At 44.3% G+C, this 21464-nt stretch overlaps 2 protein-coding genes across 2 annotated transcripts in view; both read right to left on the bottom strand.

Moving 5' to 3' along the window:
* PTPN9 (protein tyrosine phosphatase non-receptor type 9) overlaps positions 1–9143 on the bottom strand; it is a 68874-nt gene extending 59731 nt beyond the window's left edge. Inside the window, exon 1 of the mRNA XM_080929844.1 lies at positions 8452–9143. Within this exon, the coding sequence (XP_080785970.1) occupies positions 8452–8514 (63 nt within the window). The 5' untranslated portion in view covers positions 8515–9143. The remainder of the gene's footprint in view (positions 1–8451) is intronic.
* Positions 9144–19419: 10276 nt separating this feature from the next.
* SNUPN (snurportin 1) overlaps positions 19420–21464 on the bottom strand; it is a 28096-nt gene continuing 26051 nt past the window's right edge. The window contains exon 9 of the mRNA XM_080930529.1: positions 19420–19936. Within this exon, the coding sequence (XP_080786655.1) occupies positions 19625–19936 (312 nt within the window). The 3' untranslated portion in view covers positions 19420–19624. The remainder of the gene's footprint in view (positions 19937–21464) is intronic.

Genomic DNA, 21464 nt, shown 5'->3' with positions numbered 1-21464 from the left:
AGGTAACTCGTAGCAATGATTTTCTAAGGCCAGTCTAGACCAGATAATGAAATCATGTCTCAAAAAAAAAAAAGTAAGGCATAGTAGCACAAACTTTTGATAATCAGCACTCAAGAAACACAGATATAAGGAGTTTGAGGCCAGCCTGATCTGCTTAGCAAAGTCTAGGCTAACCTGGTCTATAGAGAGAACACTGGCTTGATTCTTTTAAATTCGTAATTCATTACAATACAAACCTAAGACTAGGAGTGTAGATCAATATTAGATCACATGTTTAGCATCCTAGGTTCAATCCTAGCACTAAAATAATAGGAAAGAGGATTTGAAGCCCAGAAGTGGATAAGAACTCCACAGGAAGGCCAACAGAGTCAACTAACCTGAGACTCTTGGGGCTCTGAGTCTGAGCCACCAAACACAGAACATACATGTGCAGACCTAGGTGGACGGTCTTCATGTGGGTCCTCTAACAACTGGAATGGGGGTTGTCTCTCACTCTGTTGCCTGCCTTTGAACTCCTTTCCCCTAGCTGTGCTGCCTTGTCTGGCCTCAGTGGGAGGGGACGTTCCTAGCCTCACAGAGACTTGAAGTGCCAGGGTGGTAGGATACCCAAGGAGGCCCCCACCTGCTCAGAGGAGAAGGGGGGGAATAGGGAAGGGATTATGGGAGGGGTAACAGGGAGGGGAGCACTGAGTGGGCTGGAAAGTAAGTAAAACAGTCAAATTAAATTACAACAATGAAATTTAATTTATTAATTAATCACACACTGGACATGGCGGCTCACATTTCTAATCCCAACTCTCCGGAGGCTGAGGCAGTAAGATTTCAGGTGTTTAAGGCCAGCTTGGACTATATTATTAGTTTCAGGATATCCTGGACCACATAGCAAGTTCAGGTACAGACTGAACTACATTGTAAGATAATCCCTCAATAATGATAATAAACCTTAGTAGTAGTCACTTCTGTATAAATTAATATTCTGTATCAAAACAATCATGTTTTCTTTTTCTTTTCTTTTCTTTTTTTTTTTTTGGTTTTGGATTTTTTTTTTGTTTTGGATTTTTATTTGTTTACTTTGTTTTATTTTCGGAACAGGGTTTATCTGTGTAGCCCTGGCTGTCCTAGAACTTGCTCTGTAGATCAGGCTGGCCTCTAACTCAATGAGATCCACTGCTACCCCTACCTGCCTCTGTCTCTCTGAGTGTTGGGAATAAAGGTGTGCACCACCATCACTCAACTCATTAATTTACTTTTTATTTGTATTACATTTCTATTTGCCATGTTTGTTTGCAAGTGTGTGCATGTCCGTGTGAAGATCAGAGGACAAGATCAGTCTAGCCTCAAACTCCATTTTCTGCCTCAATCTCCACTAAGATTTTACAGGTTTGTTATCAGCATACTGGAGATTAATTTCTTTTCATGTGAAAAAAATCTAAATTATTCAAGCCACTGTTAATTGGCATGAATAGAATTATAGATACTTAAGAGAATTACTATATTGTCCTACCCCATCAATTGCTACTGGAATAACCATGCAAGACCCTACAAGGCTATAATTACTAAATTTAAGTATTATTATACATTCTAGTTGAGTCAGTACTTATGGTTTATTCCTTTTTCATTGTGTGTGTACCTGTGTCTTGTTGAGCCCACACTCAACAATTAGGCCAGGATGTCTGGCCTGGAGCCCAGGGGTCCTCCTGTCTCCACCTTCCCAGCTCTGTGATTACACATGCTCACCACCAATACCCAGAACTTCTTTGTGAATTCTGGGAATCAAATTGGGCCTTTCACATTTACAAGGTAAGCACTTTACTAAATAAGCTATCTCCCCAACTCCGTCCCCTCAATCTCACGCTTTAGTCCAAGATGGCCCAAAACTCATGGCAATCCTCCATGCAAGCTCTACTGCACCCACACCACCAGGACCAGTTCTCTAGCACTGGCCTGGGCAGCCCACCCAGTGCCTCGTTTGGTAAAGTGGAGAAGGCTCTCTTGAATGCAGCAGCCCCAAAAAAGGGTAGGAAACACTTGTTACTCAAGCCTAAGATCTGAGTTTGGACCTTAACACATAAAAATCTGGTCATGGGGCTGGAGAGATGGCTCAGTGGTTAAGAGAATTAACTGAGTGCTCTTCCAGAGGTCCTGAGTTCAAATCCCAGCAACCACGTGGTGGCTCATAGCCATCTGTAATGGGATCTGATGCTCTCTCTTCTGATGTGTCTGAAGACAGCTACAGTGTACTTATATGTAATAAATAAATAAATCTTTTAAAAAAAATCAATGTTTTAAAAAAAATCTGGTCATGGCTATACAGATGCCTTTAACCTTGGCACTGTGTAATGGGGGAGCATAGAGACAAAAGAATCACTGGGGACTACTGGACACCAGTCTAAGTCCAGACTCAGGAAGAGACCCTGTCTCAAAGGAATAAAATGAGGAGTGATAGAGCAGGACATGTGTGCTTTTGCCCTGTGTGCCTTCAAGCATGTATATCCATATATATGTACATACACGCATACACACACATGCAAGACATTAAAACCAAGCAAGTGTATCAACACATAAATCCCCAAAATTATATAACTGTTTTATATATATGCACACTGGAGTATCTGGATAAACTAGCCACTTGTTTCATAAGAAATAATAAAGTTAAATAAAATAAACACTAACAGTGGACACAAAATAACACAGACATAGATAGAAATTACACTTCATTATTTGCTTGGTAAGTGATCTTAGGCAATTTTCCTCTTTCACTCTGAATTTTGCTTGCAAAATGACAAGATTTAATTCCAGTTTCCACTCGGATTAAGTGTGTGAGAAATGCCTAACATACGTGGCGTTCCTGCCTTTCAGCTAACATCAAGCAGAGATTCAACAGAGCTTAAGGCAAAGCAAAAGCTCAGAAACAATTACTCTTATTATTTTCCTGTTGTTCACATAAACTTAAAATTTTTTTTTCTTATAACCTCCCTGTAGGTTCTAGTTATTGAGGAACTGAAGAAATAAATACAAGAACTAGAGGCAGAGAATGGTTTCGTTGGAGTGCAGAATTCCACCTCTAAGGCAGCAACAAAGAGTTTTAAGAAAATTAAAAACACTCACCACCAAGCCCAACACCTAAGTTTGGGTTCCCAGACTCACCTAAAAGCCAGACAAAGTAGCAAATGTATCTATGAAGTCAGAGACAAAAGAATCCTCAGGAGTTCAGGTCATTAGCCTGTCCTATGCAATTTGCTGCCATGTGGTCCTGTCTCCAAAGCAATGAGACAGAGTAAGGGAGGCTGGACAGATGGCTCAGCTGTTAAGAGCACTGACTGTTCATCCCAGAGGTCCTGAGTTCAATTCCCAGCAACCACATGGTGGCTCACAACCGTCTGTAATGAGATCAAATGCCCTCTTCTGGTGTGTCTGAAAACAGCTACAGTGGACTCATTAAATAAATAAATAAATAAATAAATAAATAAATAAATAAATAAATAAATAAATAAATGAGACAGAGTAAGGAACACACACTACACATACACAATAGAAAACACACACAAAATAAGGTTTAAAATAAATAAAATAACAAAATCAAGTGAAGGGAAGAAATACCATAATTGCAAATGAGAAATAGGATAGTAGAACTACAAAATATTCATGACTTTCATTTTAAGTTTTTTGAGACAATGTCAGCTTGTACTCAAATTTGATAATTTGATATATAGTTAAGGTTCATTCACCAGAACCACAAAAAAAAAAAAAAAAAATCCTGGCAGTGCTGACTTGCAAGGCGGGCAGGCTAAAGGGAAGATGCAACCAGATTTGCAAATCTGACTTTAGCTTCTCAAATACAGTCAGACCAGACAGGAAACAAATGCCATTTCTTGTTGGAGGACAGAGAGACAGCTCAGCAGGTAAACATGCCTGCCACCAAGCCTGACCACCTCAGTACAATCCTTGGATCACGCCTAGTGCAAGGAGAAAACCTGAAAGCTATTCTCCTCTGACCTCTACATTCCTGCCATGACACACATACACACACACACACACACACACACACACACAAATATTTAAAATGTTTAAAGTAAACTCTTATTAGGATAATCTAGACATGGGTGATTGTGATAGTAGTCAGGGTGATGGCCTAAAGCTCACAACATCAAGAGACACTTAAAAGCCTGATGATACATTTTATACAAATGATACATTTTACACCAGGAATAAGGGCAACAAAGTGTCCAAAATGTTGACTGACATGACTACAGAAAGACTTACTTAATCTTCAGGAGGGAGCAGTCTTCAAGTAGCCATAAAGCAGTTGAAACCTTTCAAAAAGACTAAGCCCACCCTTTAAGTATATGCTAGTCCAGTATAATCTCTTACTTGATTACAGAATAGGGTTCTATGACAGAAAATAGCTCAACAGTACAGTGTCTGCTTCAAACATAAAAGGCTCTGGGTTCTACCCCTCTCCACAAAATATTAAGTAAGTAAATAGACATAAAAAACAAGAACTAACTAACCTAACAATTTTCTTTTTCTTATCCTTTTTCTTTTTTGGAACATGGTTTCACTTTGTAGCCCTGGCTTGCCTGAGAGTGGCTGAGATCTTCCAACTCTGCCTCCCCAGTGCCACCAAAACTGGCCTTAAGAATATCTTTTATAGTCAATGTGGTGGCTCACACCTTTAGTCCCGACACTCTGGAGGCAGAAGCTGAAGTCAAGGCCAGTCTAGTGTTCAGAGCAAGTTCCAGGACAGCCAGAGCTACACAGAGAAAGAAACGCTGTCTCAAACAAACAAAACAACAACAGCAGCAGCAAAAAGGAAGAGGAGGAGGAAGAAGACTTTTTATGCCCAGTATAGAGGAGCAAACCTATAATCCCAACACTCAAGAATACTCTGACAGCTAGGCATGGTGGTACATCTTTAATCCCAGCACATGGAAGGAATAGGCAGGTGGATCTCTGTGAGATGAAGGCTAGCCTGTTCTACACGTGGAGTTCCACATCAGGCAAGGCTACATAGCTAAACCTTGACTTTAAATAGATAAATACATTTGAAAACCTCATGTTATATTGAACTAAAATAAACTATTAAATTTATATTTCAACATTTTGAAATGACTAGAAAGTCTGGCATTGGAAATCAGACATGACTGAGTGTTTGTTTTGTTTGATTGAGGTTTTATCCTAAGTCAGAGTTACTTAATTTCTATTTGTTCTTTTATAGGGTAGAGAAAAGAAACCTCCAGTTACAATACTAATTCTGTGGATTACATGCTCATTTTTCTTTTTTCAAGATAGGGTTTCTCTGTGTAGCCCTGACTATCCTGGAACTTGCTGTGTAGAACGGGATGGCCTCAGACTAACAGAGATCCATGTGCCTCTGCCTCCTGAGTGCTGGGATCAAAGGCGTGTAACACTATGGCTGGCTACATCAGAGCATTCTTATGTACTACAAGGACTGGCAATTATACACTGGTTCTGAGGATTACGTGTCCCTATTCATTACTTTAAGTATTTACTTTATGGCTTAAAGGTATGTGCCACCAGGCCCAGAGGAGTGCCTCATATAGATCTGGCTATCCTCAAAATCACTACCTAGGGGGGAGAGAGATGGCTGTGCTTTAGAGTATATACTGCTCTTCCAGAGGACCCAAGTTCACTTCCCAGCATGTACATCAGGCAGTTCACAACCTTCTGTATCTCCCGGGGTTCAATGTCCTCTGTGGGCAACTGCACTCAACTGCACACATACACAAAATTGAAAATAAAAAGAAATACTCTAAACAGTTTTCTAAGGAAGCTGGGAGGTGATCTTGAGCTCCTGATCTTGCCTCTTCACTAAGCACTGGGGTTACAGGGGTTACAGTCTGTGCACACAACACTTGCTGAGGCCTTGACACTTCAAATCTGATGAACCCCATGGAAATAAGACAGAAAAAGTCCCTTTAACACAAATCTAATAATAATAATAATAATAAAATCTAATAGGAAGACAGAGTGAGAGCTTGTCACAAAACGCTAAGACCAAAAAACAAAAACCAGTTAACTTGAGGTCAACCCACTGTTAGCTCTTGGTTCTTCTTTCTTTCACCTTTTCTAAAAAAAAAAAAAAAAAAAAAAAAAAAAAAAAAAAAAAAAAATTATTTATTTTATTTATATGAGTACTCTGTCTCTGTCTTCAGACACCCCAGAAGAGGGCATCAGATCCCATTACAGATGGTTGTGAGCCACCATGTGGTTGCTGGGATTAGATAAGCAATGCTTTTACTGGAAGAAGGAGGAGAAGAAGGAGAGGAGAAAGAGGAGGAGAAGAAGAAGAAGAAGAAAAGGAGGAGGAGGAAGATATTTTTCTTTTTTAAAAACTCAAGAATGGCAAGAAAATAACAAAAATGACGTTCAGCCTTTCCTGAACGTCCTGTGTGACTACACAACATTCTCACCCCTCATTATTATGCACTTGCCCCGGTGCTATAAAGAGAAAGAAGTAGTCCAACTCTCAGTGAACCTATAATCACACACGTTAAAGAGAATGGTGAATAAAAATTGCTCTGAGCACTGGCAACTAACTTATCCCTGGACTCTATCCTCAGAACTGAAGAGGAGAGAGGGCACTATAGAGTGGTATACATACTGTGCAACAAAGCATACGCCTCTTAATATAAAGTGGTGTACATACAGTGCAATAGAAAAATACACCTCTTAAGACCATTTGAGAACTGAAAAATAATGAACATGTTAAAACGTATTAAAAAGGAAGTCACTGGGTGAGTAATAAATAAAATAAATCAACCTGTGGTGTGGTGGTGGCACACACCTTTAGTCCCAGTACTTAGGAGACAGAGGAATCGGGGATCCTTGTAAGTTCAAGGCCAGCTTGGTCTACAAATTGAATGTCAGGACAGGCAAAGCTAGCTACACTCAGAAAGAAAAAAAAAAAAGAATCACTCTAACACATTAGTCCCTGAGGCATTTCCCAGTGCTGGCAGAGTGGGTTCCTTGACCACTATTTGTTAAAAAAATTTTTTTAAGGTATTTTAATTTTTTTTTTACCCATGCTGAGTTTATGTAAAATCAGTAAGAGTATAATCTGGGGCCAAATACAAAAGAGGAAAAAAAAACCCATCAATTTCACAAAAGAAAAGTCAAGGTCTTTTTAAAAATCAGGTCTCAGAGCTGGAAAGAACACTGGCTGCTCTTTCAAAGGACCTGGGTTCAATTCCCAGCCCTCACTTGGCAGCTCACAGCTATCCATAATCCAGTTCCCAGTGATTTGACACCCTCATACAGACATATGCAGACCAAACACCAAATAAAATAAATAAACCATAAAAAAACAGTTCTTTGAAAAAAAAAATCAAACCAATGTTAGTTTGTCAAAATAGACGGTCTCCCCGCCTACAGATTGTGCTAGCAAATGTGGGCTGATGAACAAAGACGAGAGTGTGAAATGCTTATTACCAGCATGTCTCACCTTTTCCTCTTTCGTTTATTTATTTTTTTAAGGTACAACAAGATTATGGCCATATTTGAGCACAGCCTATGTTTGGATATGAGCAGGGCCAACGAGAGACGACCAAGAGCCCAGCCCCAGCCCGTAGGGTTCTGAATCTCATCTAGTCCGTATTTCCACAGCTGAAATACGGGGGTGGAAAGTTACAAGAGCGCTCGGCTTCTCCCTTACTGAAACCCCCTCAAATGATTTAACGCGAGCTACTCCTTTCTGGGAATCTAAGGTTACGAGCTTTTAAAGGGGACAATGGAACTCCAATATGGGCTTCAGAAAGATGGAGATTGTCAGATGAGGTGGGGGCAGGGAAATGGGGACGAGGGGAAGAGCCTAGCTAGCCTGGGAAAGCAGAATAGGGAGGTCAAGGCCAGGGACTTAGGGAGCTAGGAAGGGGACAGATCTTTCCGGTTCTGTCCAAGTAGGCCCGTCACAGCAGTCTGAAAGCCTGAAGGGCTCCTTTGAGAATCTGGGGCACCTATTTACCAGCGTTGCCTCCCCCCTTCTTGGGAACGGAGACAACCACCTAAGAATCCACCCCCAAATGGCTTTCCTTGCCCTTGAAAACAACTGACCCTCAAGAAAAAGAAGAAGAAAAAAATGCAAAAGCTTCATGCGAGTAGAAGGGCCTGGGGCAAGGTGTTCTGCGATTATCCAGCGGGGAGCCTACCCCAGTTCGAGGAACTTTAATATTCATTGAAATGGAGCGGCACGGAGCCCCCCCCCCCCCCGGAAGTCCCGAAGCATAAGAAGCTCAGAGCCAGGGGTCCCACGGCTCCCGGGAAGGGCGGGCGACGGCCTGGGGCGCGGTCTCCGGCCCGGGGAAGGCAGCCTGCAGGCCTGAAATGTGAGCAAGAGCGCGGAGGGCCCGGGGCGAGGAGCGCAGCCTGGCGATCAGAGGCCGGCCTAGGCCTCGGAGACTCGGACACACCCACCGCTGCGGCGGCGCTTACCTGCTCCTCCTCGGGGGTCAGCTCCGGCGCCATGTCCGGCCGGGGCGCGGTCGCCGGCTCCATCCCGCCGCCGCCCGGGGCAGGTCTGGTGGGCGAGCGCCGGAGCCCGCTGCACTCCCGCTCTGCTTCTGCGGCCCGGCGCCTCAGCAGCTCTCGGCCGGCTCGCGCATGGTGCGAGCGCCCGGCGCCCGCGGCGGCTCCCAACGCCGCTCCTGCTGGCCGCGGAGAAACCGGCTGTCGCTTCCCGCGGAGAGGAAATGCCTATTTGCTTCACTCCTTTCCTCACAGCACCCCTCCTCTCCTGAGGAGGAGAAAGTGCGAGCGAGGAACTAACAGCAGCTCGCGGTCCGTTTGGGTTCTTTTTCTTTCTTTCTTTTTTTTTTTTTTTTTTAAAAAAAGGAATCCACAACTTTTACAGCCCACCGCGAAGGCGCCTGGCGTGAGTTCGAGAAGGCCGTTGGCCTCCTGAGCCGCTTCACTCCGGGGCAGAGCTCGCCGGCGCCTCGAGACCGCCCAGCCCGGGCGTCCTCGGGGATGCGGGCCCTGCGACCTGCTCGGTGGCCTCGCGGCCCAGTTCCTCAAAAGCCGCGGCGGCGGCGGCGACAGGGAGGGCGGGCGCGAGCGAGCTTGGAAAAGGCGTCCCCCTCCCGGCTCAGGGCCAGCGCTGCGGCCTGCGCCGCGTCCGCCCGAGCCCCCCGCGGCTCCATTGAGAAACTGAGCATCTCATTCACAAACAGGCGCCGGGGAGGGCCGGGCCGAACGGGGACGCTGTCCGAGAGGGGGAGACAGAGAGGAGCTGGGAGGAGGGGAGGCTGAGCCGAGCGGCGGAGGAGGGGGCGGGGGAGGGGCTGCGGGGGACGAGAGGCAACTCCCCGACCGGAGCCGGAGGAAGACTCCACTGTGACTTAAAAGAATCCAAAATTGCACGAGGACCCGCACTCTTGCTGGCATTCTTGGGCGGCTTCCACCTATTCATGGTAGTGTCTTAAAGGTTGCCTGCGAGGTCCAAGATGATCATCAGATGCCTAGGATCTGACAGATGAACAAGGGCCATATTTCTTTGCTCAATGAATGCAGCCGGTAGTCCAGCATCATTGTAACTATTTTAAATCCGGTACAAGAAAAAGAAAGAGAGAGAGAGACAGACAGACAGACAGACACAGAGAGACATCCTGCATCAAAATTCATTCAGGAAGCCCACAGCCTTTGCAAACCCTTGATTTTACTCTAGGATAAACGCAGCAGAGTTTGGGTCTCTCGGTGGGGCAGGGCCTACTGTGATTTTTCATCATTTTAGACCAAAGGTAAGTATTCCAGAAGGATCTTAAAAAACCGGAGCTTGTCCCCCAGGACTGAAGCCCAGAAAGAACCAGGGGAAGGGTCTTCAGAAAAAAAAAAAAAATGCTGTAGGTTTTGATGCTCATCTTCGAGAACTTTTCACAAACAAGATGGAACCTGACCTTCCTCTTTGCTTAAGTTGATTTTGACCTATTGGGTTCAAGTGATCCTGGTAACTAGGACTTCAGCACGTGCCTATCCAACAACTGTAGAACTTGAAAAGTTCCAACTGCACCTCATTTAATGTGTGTGTGTGTGTGTGTGCGCGCGCGCGTGTTCTTAACTCCATTTTTGCACCAGTGCAGTAGCGGCTACAGGTTGCCCCTGTTAAGTTATGTACCCCCGACTGTCCTGAAACTGGCTATGTAGACCAGGCTGGCCTTGAACTCACAGAGATCTGCCTCTTGAGTGGTGGAATTAAAGGCATACCCTCCTCCTGGCCCCTCAGCTATGTTAGTTTGTCTTTGCCACCGGTAAGTTGAACTCTAGGTTGAACTCAGGAACCTACATAGGAGTTGGTTTCAGCACTGAAACTGGGAGACAGTCTGTAACAAGTATGTTTACATGCCAGGCACTGCAGTATGCGCTGGAGTTAAAATAAGACAGTATAAGATAATGGAAGACGAATCAGGAAGTAAAATAACGAAGACAGTCGGGCTGGAGTGATGGGTCAGTGGGTAAGAGCACTGGCTGACCTTGAAGAGCCCTGGGCTCAATTCTAGCTCCCACATGGTAGCATAGAACCTCAGGGAAACTCCAGGCCCAGGCGATCCAAGGCTCTCTTCTGGCCTTTGAAGGAGCATGTGATGTATAAACATACATCCAGGGGGAAAAAAAAACACCCGCACACATCAAAAATAAAGATAAAACTTTTAAAAAATACTTTTCGGTCTACTTTATTGGGTTTTTATATCTACCACCTTTCTCCATCCTAGTCCCTTCCAACCTCCCAACACTAAGTAGGGGAGAAAGAAGGCTAGAGGGAAAGGGGGTGTAGAATTCTTTAGACTATTTCCTGTTGATTAGGAGCGTCAAGTTCCTATGGGCAAGTCCAATCTCCATTGGCACAGTATCCCAACCAGCAACCAGCAAAAGTTTCCATAATTCCAAACATAACTATCTGCAGCTGGCAAAAGTCATGCCCCTTCTAAAGCATGAGACAAATCATAGTTATAGGCTGTGGACAATCTGAATCAGTCACATGTCCCACACCTGGATTAAAACAAAAACATTGCCTAACATAAATGGATTTTTTTAAAGATTTATTTATTTTTATATATAAGTACATTGTAGCTATCTTCGTACATACCAGAAGAGGGCATCGGACCCCATTACAGATGGTTGTGAGCTACCATGTGGTTGCTGGGATTTGAACTCAGAACCTCTGGAAGAGCAGTCAGTGCTCTTAACCACTGAGCCATCTCTTCAGCCCTGCCATTTATATTTTTAAAAATATCCATTTATAAGCTCACTTATACATACAAATGTTTGGAAGAATAGACAAGGAAGGTAACTGGTTTTCTCTTCAGAGGAAAGCAGGGAGTCTAGGAAGGAGAGCTGAAAAGACTTTACTATATTCTGCTTCCTTTTTAAGTTAATGTATAATTTATACACAGAGAAGGCAAAAATAGAAGTGTACAGCCACATGAGTTTTTTAATAAACTGAATAGTCATGAAACTAACAAGTCAAGAACTAGGACTTGGAGCTGGAGAGGATGACTCAGCATGCTTGCTGCTCTCCCATAGACTTAGTTCCGAGCACCCACTTCAGGCAGTTTTCAACCATGGGAAACCCCGGCTCCAGAATATCCAACGCCTGCTTTATAGCTTCTTCGTATGCAGACATAAACATAAACAAAATCTTAAGCTGGATATAGTAGCCCATACCTTCGGTCCCAGCACTTGGGAGGCAGGAGAACAGAATGGTCCCTGAACAGACAGGGCTACACAGAAAAAAACCCTGTCTCAAAAAGCAAACAAATTAAATCAAATCTAAAAAAGAAAATTTTCCCATCTTAATTGTGATGGCTCAAATACATACGGCCCTCATCGACTCATGTGTAGCCCATAGGAAGCGTCAATATTAGATATGGCCTTGTTGGAGGAAGTGTGTCACTGTGGGGGGCGGGCTTTGGGGGTCTTACATATGCTCACATAATGCAGTGTACCACAGTCTCCCACTGCTACCTTCAGGTCAAGATGTAGAATCTCAGCTCCGTCTCCACCTTTCTAAGAGTTGCCTTAGTCATGGTGTCTTCTTCACAGCAATAAACCCTTAACTAAGACATTAACAGAGTTCTATTTTTTCCCTCCTAGTCACACTTGCTTTGAAGGGCAACCACTGTCTTGGTGTGTAAAGCTTTACTTGTGTGTATTTTTTAAGCAGTCATTTGGGCTGCACATTCATGGTACATACCTTTAATCTCAGTGGTCAGGAGGCAGAGTGAGGCAGGTGGATCTCTAAGTTTGAATCCAACCAACTCAGGGCGGGGAGGGTTACATAGTGAACCCTTGTCTCCAAAATATAAATACGTAAAACAAACAACCATTTAAACAAATACATGTCTTCTCCCTAATAAGGTAAATCCTCTAGAACTAGGTTGAGGATATTGGGATGAGACAGCAAAACAAAACAGAACAAGAAATTACAGGACACTCAGAGGCGACCAAGACCACGGGCTCCTGTGTGCCAGTGTGGGATGAAGGGATGATCCTCCCTGGCTGCCAGTGTGGCTGGAACTTTGGCTCACTTTGAGAGTGACCAACAAGAAGCAGACTGCAGTGCCGAGAACAGATTAAATCAGAATTTAGAATTCAGCGATTTGGTCCTGTGGCCCTCCAGCCAAATGTTCTGCAGGTGTAGTCAGAGATGACATGTTTTGTTGGCAAGCCACTGTGGGCTCTAAGGGCAATCTCTATTAAGGGTGGTGCTTTAAAAAAAAAAAATTCATTATCCTACAGAGTCCTCTTTAAACAGCCAATTCATTTATAATCTAAACATTAGCAGTAATGGTAAAATTGTATCAATATCATGAGATCTCAATGGTTTCCTGCTCTATGTAAAGTTCTTTTTCTTTCTTTCTTTTTTGTTTGTTTGCTTTTGGTTTGACACTGGGTTTCTCTGTGTAGTCCTGATTGTCATGGAACTCTATAGACCAGGCTGGCCTAGAACTCAAAGATCCACCTGCCTCTGCATGAAAGATGTGCGCAGCCATGCCCAGTTGAAAGCTCTTTGCTGTTTTGTCTTCATTTTTGGCAGCCCCCCTCTGTAGCCCTGGCTGACCTGGAATTCCCTAGGACGACTAGGGTGGTACTGACAAACCAGCAGTCATTTTCTGCTTCTGCCTCCTCAGTGCTGGGATTACAAGTATCTGCCAATGTGTCCAGCTTGTGTTTGTTTTGATTTGTGTGTGTGTGTGTGTGTGTGTGTGTGTGATGGGGTCTCACATAGCCCAGACTGGCCTTGGACTTACTTTGTAGCTATGAATGCAAAACCATCTTTAAATTCCAGTTGCCCAAATGCTGGGATTACAGAGACATTCCATCGCATCCGGCATTCTAAGGGTCTTCTAGCCATCTGTCCAAATTCAGAGGACCCTTTAGTGCCAGAGAGTGCACAGATCTATAAAACAGTCTGCCTGACATTTAACTTAGCAGCGAATAAATGAGTCAAGTTGTCAGTGGATGAACGATCAACTGGGATCATTTCAGTAACTTTGCAGTTGCATAAGCCAAAGAAGGAAGAAATGGCGGTGCCGGTATGTTACAAACCACTGGGCACACAAAGACAGGCTGTTTCCACCTACTACTAATCTGACACTTCTGCCCAGTGATCCTAGGGCACCTGCAATCAGCGATGTAGCCGCCCACAGAATTCCTATTGAGTTGAAACTTGAACCCAAGAATTATAACTTAGCCCACCAACGTGGTAAGGAAAAATAATAAAGGATGCGGTTTAGCTGAATGAAAAAAGCTTGGGGGGGGGTGTTTCAAAGGTGCAAAAGTGTGTGAGGACTTACAGATGAATAAAGGAAGTTTCCTAGAATTGTTGCTGTTCAACCCAATGCTTGGAAATAAATGAGGCACAAATCCTAAGTGCAAAGCGCCCAGTTAGCCAGCTCTGCTCTTAGAAGAAAATCTTAGAAGAACCAGAATCCAAATGCCCATCTAGCTCGGGTCTATTCTCTTTTTTGGGGAGGGGAGGTGCCTCACTCTTTAGCTCAGGCTGACTGGATTTCAAAGCAATTCTCCTGCCTTAGCTACCTAAGTGTCAGGATTACAGGAATAAGTTGCCATGTGCTGCAGGTTTGTCTTGTACTATTCTTTTTTCTGTTGGGCCTGATTTTCGTCTTGTTGTTGCCATCCTTGTGAGATGGGTCTCCTGTAGTTCAGAACTCCCTAGTTAGCTGAGGACGACCTTGAACTCCTGATCTGTCCTCTATGTCTACAGTGCTGGGATTATATGTGTTTATATGTGTTTATATATGTGTGACCATGTGCAGTTAACTACCATCTTTGTCTGATTGATTTTAGATTATTTAAAATTGCATTTATTTATTTAACATGCGTGTGTCATACATGTCTGTACATACCATGCATGTGAAAGGACAATTTCTTTTTTTTTTTTTTTTAATTTGATTATGGAATCTCTTGATGTTTATTTATTTATTTAATGTATATGAGTACACTATAGCTGTGTTCAGACAGACCAGAAGAGGGCGTTTGATCTCATTACAGATGGTTGTGAGCCACCATGTGGTTGCTGGGAATTGAACTCAGGACCTCTGGAAGAGCAGTCAGTGCTCTTAACCGCTGAGCCATCTCTCCAGCCCATGAAAGGACAATTTCAAGAGCCAGTTCTTCCAGTCAGCATGTGGGTCCTAGGGATGGAACTCAGGTTGTTGGGTTTGATGGCAGCCATGTATTTCGCTGGCCCCAAACTAGCATCTTTTTTGAGACAGGGTCTCACTATGTAGAGCTCTAACTAGTCTAGCACTCTCTATGTATACCAAGCTGGGCCTTGAGCTCACAAAGATCCACCTCCCTGTGGCTCCAAGGTGCTGGGATCAAAGGCGTATATCACCAAACCTGGCCATCAAATACAGTCTTGAGCTACCAAAATCAAGCATGGTATGGCTATCCTGCTCAGACAGATCTGAGACTACAGATTGAAGAGGAAAAAGCTGGGAGCAACAGAACGACCATCAGTAACTTAGCGATACATCATATTGTACACACACTGGAATAAACTGAGGTTGGATTTTTACTATGCCTCCCAGAGACACTGTCCTAAATTATTTTCAGCTAATTGTGATAGCAGAAGTCTTTGATCCCAGCTTTCAGGAGGCAGAGGCAGGCAGAACTTTGGGAATTCAAGGCTATCCTGGTCTACATGGTGAGTTGTAGGCCAGCCAGGGGTTAAAAAAATCCTAAAAAGGTAAATAATTTTTGTTTATCTAATCTCACCATATTACCAATATAGACACATCCATCTAAAACATAAGGTGGAGACCGATTAAGGAAAATACCCACCATTGACCTCCAACCTCCAGATTACGCTTATGCACAACACACACACACACACACACACACACACACACACACACACACAAGTCACCAGTGCCAAATATGCTGGCACACATCTGTAGACACAATACAGGATGAACCAAAGTTTGACTCTCATCCTCCCACCAAAAAAGAAGTGTAGGGCGGGGGGCACCATGTACTGCTTGTCTAACACCCAGTGGCCCAGAGTTAGATCTTGATTCCCAGAACTGCATGAAACCTTGTAGCAGAGTTCAGAAGAAGAAATAAGAGTAACAAAAATTGCAAAGTAGACCCTGGTATAGTGGTATATTCCTCTAATCCCAGCAGAGGCAAGCATAAAGTCCAGGCTGACTGTGAGTTCCTCATTTCCTGTTTCTTCTTTCCGAATGCTGGGATGACAGGTACGCATTCCACCATAGGCCAAGGTTCTCCCTCCATTCATATTTTTATTGATTTAGGAATTTCACACCATGAACTCCAAGCACCCCTACTTTCCAGCCCTCACAAGTCTGCTCCCTACCACTGGGACACACACACACACACACACACACACAAAGTCCAATTTGTGTTGCCAATATACTCACTGGAGCATGGTCCATCTCCCTGTGGCCCACCCCTTAAAGAAAACTGAATCCTTCCCCACCCGCAACCCCCACAAGAAGCCATCAGTTGCAGAGCGCTACACTTCAGCCCCCTTGTCACAGTTTTTCAAAGTTCTCTTTGATAACTTTCTGGCTAGGGTGTAATTTTGGGGGATGGGAGTAGGGGTGTCACATAAGCCTCCATTTCCTTCTTTCTCAATTCTGAGTCTATAGTCATCCACACATGGCAAAAGTGGCTTCCTTGTCCTTTACAGTCATCAGGAGCATGGACCAGCCACAGTCTCAGTGTCAGCAGATGCCACCGAGCTCTGCTTGGTCTGCTTCAGCAGTACAGACTGTAGACATCAACCCGACCCTCTGCCACTGCACAGACCATGAATGCTATCGCAGCCCTTGGCAGCAACACAAGCCAAGGGTACCAACATGGCCTCAGGTGGCAGCTCAGGCCATCCACATGGCTTCAGCCTGCAGCATCGACTGTAGGGCCTTCATATGTTAACATGGGCCAGTCATCAACATAGACTTCGGCTGCAGCTGGACCATGGACCCAGACACGGTCCTTGGTGGCGGCACAGACTTGAACATCACCATGGCCTCAGATCACAGTGCAGGCCACTCACATTAATATCACAAGGATTGCCTTTTAATCAAATTCACATGGCTGCATTTATAGTACTTGTTCTTAAAAATCCATGGCAAATTCAACCACCCACAAAACCGTAAATAAGGGGCAAGTGGTTCCATAATTCCCAAAGACGTATGACTGAGAGACATACTGTTATGTATGGACAATAAAACCAGTAACTCAGTTAAACATATTAGGAATTATTTATTTCAACAATAAAATTTTGCTTGTTGTTGAATCTAGGTGACATACATGAATTGGTCTCCAGAGTGGGTGATTTGAGAAGGTAATTCTTACAGGTTTATTTGGGGTTTTACTTATTAATTTTTGAGCTAGTGTCTCACACTATAGCCCAGGTTGGCCTCAAAAGCATGGCAATCCTCCTGTCTCAGCTTCCTAAGTACTGGGATTATAAACATAGGTTTCTTTGAAACCAGGCCTTGTCAGGTTTATTCTAAGTAGGGGCTTATTTCCCAATCAGGCCTTGCCTGACACTGACACGCACAGCCCCCAGATTGGTAAAGCTGGCCGCTAAAAGAAGACTGGAGAATTCTGAAGACTATCAAACAATTCAGGACCTGGTAGCCAAACAATCCCAGCTAGCGGGGAGGGAGGCTGAGAGTGGATTGGAAACTCAAGGCTTTGCTTGGTCTAAAAAGCAAGTTCAAGGGCAGCCCGCAGAAATGAAATGTCTAATGTGTCTACACATTCCTGAATGTTGTAAGGAACACTACTATCTTCATGTTGTAGGCAAATGCCTGTATCTGTAGCTAGTGGGCCCTATCACTGGGTTCGAGTAAAAGCAGGGCTCTCCCTGTCTGATCAAAGCAGCTTGTGCCCAAAAGAGCAGATACTTGAGGGGTTCCACTGGATGCATTGGCCTGTGGGACCAGGCTCTGCTTAACCACTAATTAACTCAAAAGAACCACTGCCTGTCACAAGACCTGCCCTGGATCCCCTTCAAAGACTTTTTACAGGACATGATTTCTGTTGAAGGGGACAATGATGTCAGTTTGTCCAATGAGGGCAGTCCCAGAGTTGGTTGCAAGTCAAAGAAACTTATTCTAAGTACTTCCATTTTATTTTCAGACCCCATCTAATCATAAGGAGAAACCAAATTCAAGGCCCCAGGCTCTAGGGGAGCTGAGGACTTCCCTATAGCTGAACAGCTTCTGTTGTAAACAATTTACTGAGTCCAGACATCTCAGGGAGAACTTGTAAGGAGACAGCTGTCTGAATTCGGCCATGTCAATCTTCTCTCAAGGACAAGTTCATGTTCCTAGGCCTAGGAAGGAACACATATCCCACTTTTCCAAATGTTTTCTTTTAAGATTTTTATTTATTTTATGTATGAGTGCTGTATGTGCATATAACCTGCATACCAAAAGAGGACATCAGATCCCATTACAGATGGTTGTGAGTCACTGTGTGGTTGCTGGGAATTGAACTCAGGACCTCTGGAAGAGCAGTCAGTGCTCTTTAACTGCTCAGCCATCTCTCCAGCCCTCTGTTTTCTTAATTGTCTGTTACCAGTAAAGAATATAGAAATTGCTGTTACCTAAACCAAGGTGCATGAGTTGTTAAAATGTATAACCAATTGCCTGTTGTACCCTAATTATATGCAGCTGATCTGCTTCTTGGTCTCCTTGTCACTCTGAGATCTGGACCACATGTTTAGGGGAATGAATTAAGGATCTTGAGGCCCAGTCTCCAACAAGTACTCCCTTGTTTACCCCATAATGTCCAAATACAATTGGAAAGAAAACACTGCAGCCCCCACACCCCATGCTTTGTGCTCCCATCCTTTAAAAATGTTTGATCTCCCTTCAGGGGACATGGTTCAGATCCTGAACTGGGCACCTCCCAGAACACTCAGAAAATAAGACTTCATTTGTAAGCTTTCCTATCTGAAGTGAATTTTCTCTGCTTCCACCCCGAACCCAATGCTGGGAGTGTGGAGCTCAGAGTGGGCAGCGGACTGAGGCCATAGGTCCTGATGTTTCCTCAGCAGTGAAAGCTAACTGGTTAATGTTAAACACTCTCTTTTACTTGCATGGCTAATGAAGACCTTTGGTTCATGGATCTTGCCCCAGGGCTTTTCCTTAACTACTTCCTTTCCCTAAGACAAAATCTCCCTTGGCCTCCTCTCCCGAACTCTCCACTCCTATTTTACCACACAGCCATGTTGAACCTACCTGATTCCAGACAGTTCCGCCCTGCTCTAGGGGAGTGCTGCTTCATACCTTGTAACTCTTTGAGGAACTGCTTTCTTCCCAGTTTGTAAAGTCTACTAGGTCCTTCCCCAGGACTCAGCCCAGCTATATATACCCTCTGTGAAATCTGCTTTTCCTTTGTCCCTAAACTCTGGGCACTTTTCTGCACTAAAGCAATCACTTCACCATGCTCCACACAGTGTGGGGTTTATTTTCTCGCTGGATGGCATACCCCTCAAGAACTTGTCTACCTCCATAACCTACATCTCAGAAGCCTAGCACAGTTTATCTCCTGATAGGGGCTCTAACATTTCATAAAGTAAATGAACCCCATTAGCATTTTATCTCTGGAAAGGTCTAAACAGTAGAAAAATCACACTGTTTTCTCAGAAGAAGGAACATATTCAAATACCAAGAACTGCAGTTCCTGGTAAGACCTTTCAAAAAATGGCATTACCAATAGCAGCAACTGGAAACCCAGCAGAATGTTTAAATGATAAAAGGAGTGAAATGGGCCAAGATTTGAACAGTCATGCTATCAGCATCCTAGGAAGTTAGGGAAGGTGGAGGAAATTTCTAAACCCAAATAACCACAAGCAACCTTTTTCATAAGAATCACATATATTTACACTGTGGACCTAGAACATATTTAACACAGCAAGAGATATTCATATCTACTTGGATTTCAACTCCATCCAAAAGAGACCCACCCCAACAGTCTGAGCCAGCATTCTAGACAGGGGACAACCTGTTTTTGGCAGCATGGGTTTGGAGAGTAGTCTCTGAAATAAGGTCACCTATGGCTACCATCACTGTCCTCTGCCCCAGTCTTTTGTGGGTTGTCCAGTTCAGTTGTCCATGAGGCTCTCAGAGCTGTGGGGAGGACTCCTCAACCTGGGAGTGGACAGGTGCTCCAGCTCATAGTGGCCGTTCTCAGAAGCCTTGTGTGTGAGCGTCTCCTTTGTGTCCTCCCGGCTCCTCTTGTGCTCAATAATCTGTTGGAGCTGGTGCCCAGCATACTCTGGCTTGGCGGTCAGCGGACCTGCTGGAACAGCTACACCTAGAATATCTGACACCATGTAGGGGCGCAGCCAGCCCACCAAAGGAGTACTCCCAGGGCTATAGTGGGTCTGTTTATGGTAGAAAAGCAGTCCATCCACCTACAGGAGAGAAGTCAGGAAGCACAATGACTCTGGGCCACATATCTCTAAGGCAGCTATTCAGCTAATGGAGGCTTGTGGACTTGATTTATTAATTTATTTACTGGGTCGGTGGAAAGCAAGGTCTCTTTATTATGTAGTCTGTCTTTCCTGCCATGAGACTAAGCTGGTCTTAAAATCACAGAGATCCACCAGCCTCTGCCTTCTGAGTGCTGAGATTAAAGCAGGTACAACCATGCCCAGTAGAAAAAAGACTTCTTGTATCTCACTCGCAGTTTCTTCAAATAAAGAAAGCACTGGGGCTAGAAATGGTGGTATACACCTGTAATCTCCAGACTCTGCAGGATGAAGCAGAGAAGATCAAGATCAACCAGACATAGCTATGTAGTGAAGCCTTATCCAGCAGAGGAAGGAGTTGGGGGAGAGAAGACCTAATAACAGCACATGCACACTGCTCTGTACCAGGATGCTCTCCTTTCTTACCCATGCAGAGGGGACTGGAGATAGGTGTTTCTCACCATACAAAGTTCTAAGCACAACATAAAAGACAAAAGTATGAAGCAGGAATTCAGCCTGAGTCCATGTCCCCTGCCGCCACGTTTTGGACACTTTCTACCGCCATAAAGACTCAGTAGCAAAGCTGAATTCCTCATATGGGATGAAACCAAGAGAAAAAAGCATCCCCACCAGGGCACCAGACCAAGCACGGGAACAGTCCTTTTCAGAGGCCCTGCTTCCAAGCTACTGTTGCTGCCTAATAAACCACTCCCACCCGCACCCAGACTGTTTGGAGCCATATTCTGGGAAACTCAGTTTTTCTAAACGGGAAAACCTCCTACAGCCCCATACTTTCTCTTCTGTGATTCAGTGACTCACCCCTAAAAAGCATTTCTTGCCACTGGGATGTAAGGGTTATAAATAAAGACAGTGTTCTTACCACCTTCTTAATTGGCTCCCAGAAATGAAGCAACTTAGTCTTTGCCATTTCCTTATCCAGGAAGCTGTTATTCTTTACAAAATTAAACACACTTCAAGCAAAAACTTGACTGTGACTAGGCAGAATTTTAAAAGGGATGATGGGCAAAGAAAACTTTTGCTTCTTAAGTCAAGAGAGAGGTTCCGAGGATGATAAAAGACTATCTTAGACTCAGGAGTTCCTGGGAACAGGAGATTTTCAGCGCTAACACATGGCAAGTATGAGCAAAATAATGAGTTGCCTACTCTACCGCACCACTGACTAGTGAACATAAGCTGGAACGTCTGTGCTTCACTGAGAACCAGAGGTTAGTCAACCACGTGTGCCCATGTATCTGATGTTACATCCAGCCATGGCAGTCAAACAAGGGGCCTGCTTCCTGTGCTTATGGCAAATAAGTCATACAGTGATGGTCAGGGACAAAGGAAATCTTTTCTCTAGGCCTCAGTTTTGCCGGGGGATGCTGGGGGCCTATAAGATTCTGACTGATTTAGAAGCAAAGCTGAGGCTCTGCAGGGCAGAGCTACCTCATTTCCTTAGACTTATTCTTTA

Source organism: Micromys minutus (genome assembly GCF_963924665.1).
Source record: "Micromys minutus genome assembly, chromosome: 16".
Lineage (NCBI taxonomy): Eukaryota > Metazoa > Chordata > Mammalia > Rodentia > Muridae > Micromys > Micromys minutus.
Note: the sequence above shows the minus strand (reverse complement) of the source record. Positions and strands in the feature narration are given on the sequence as shown.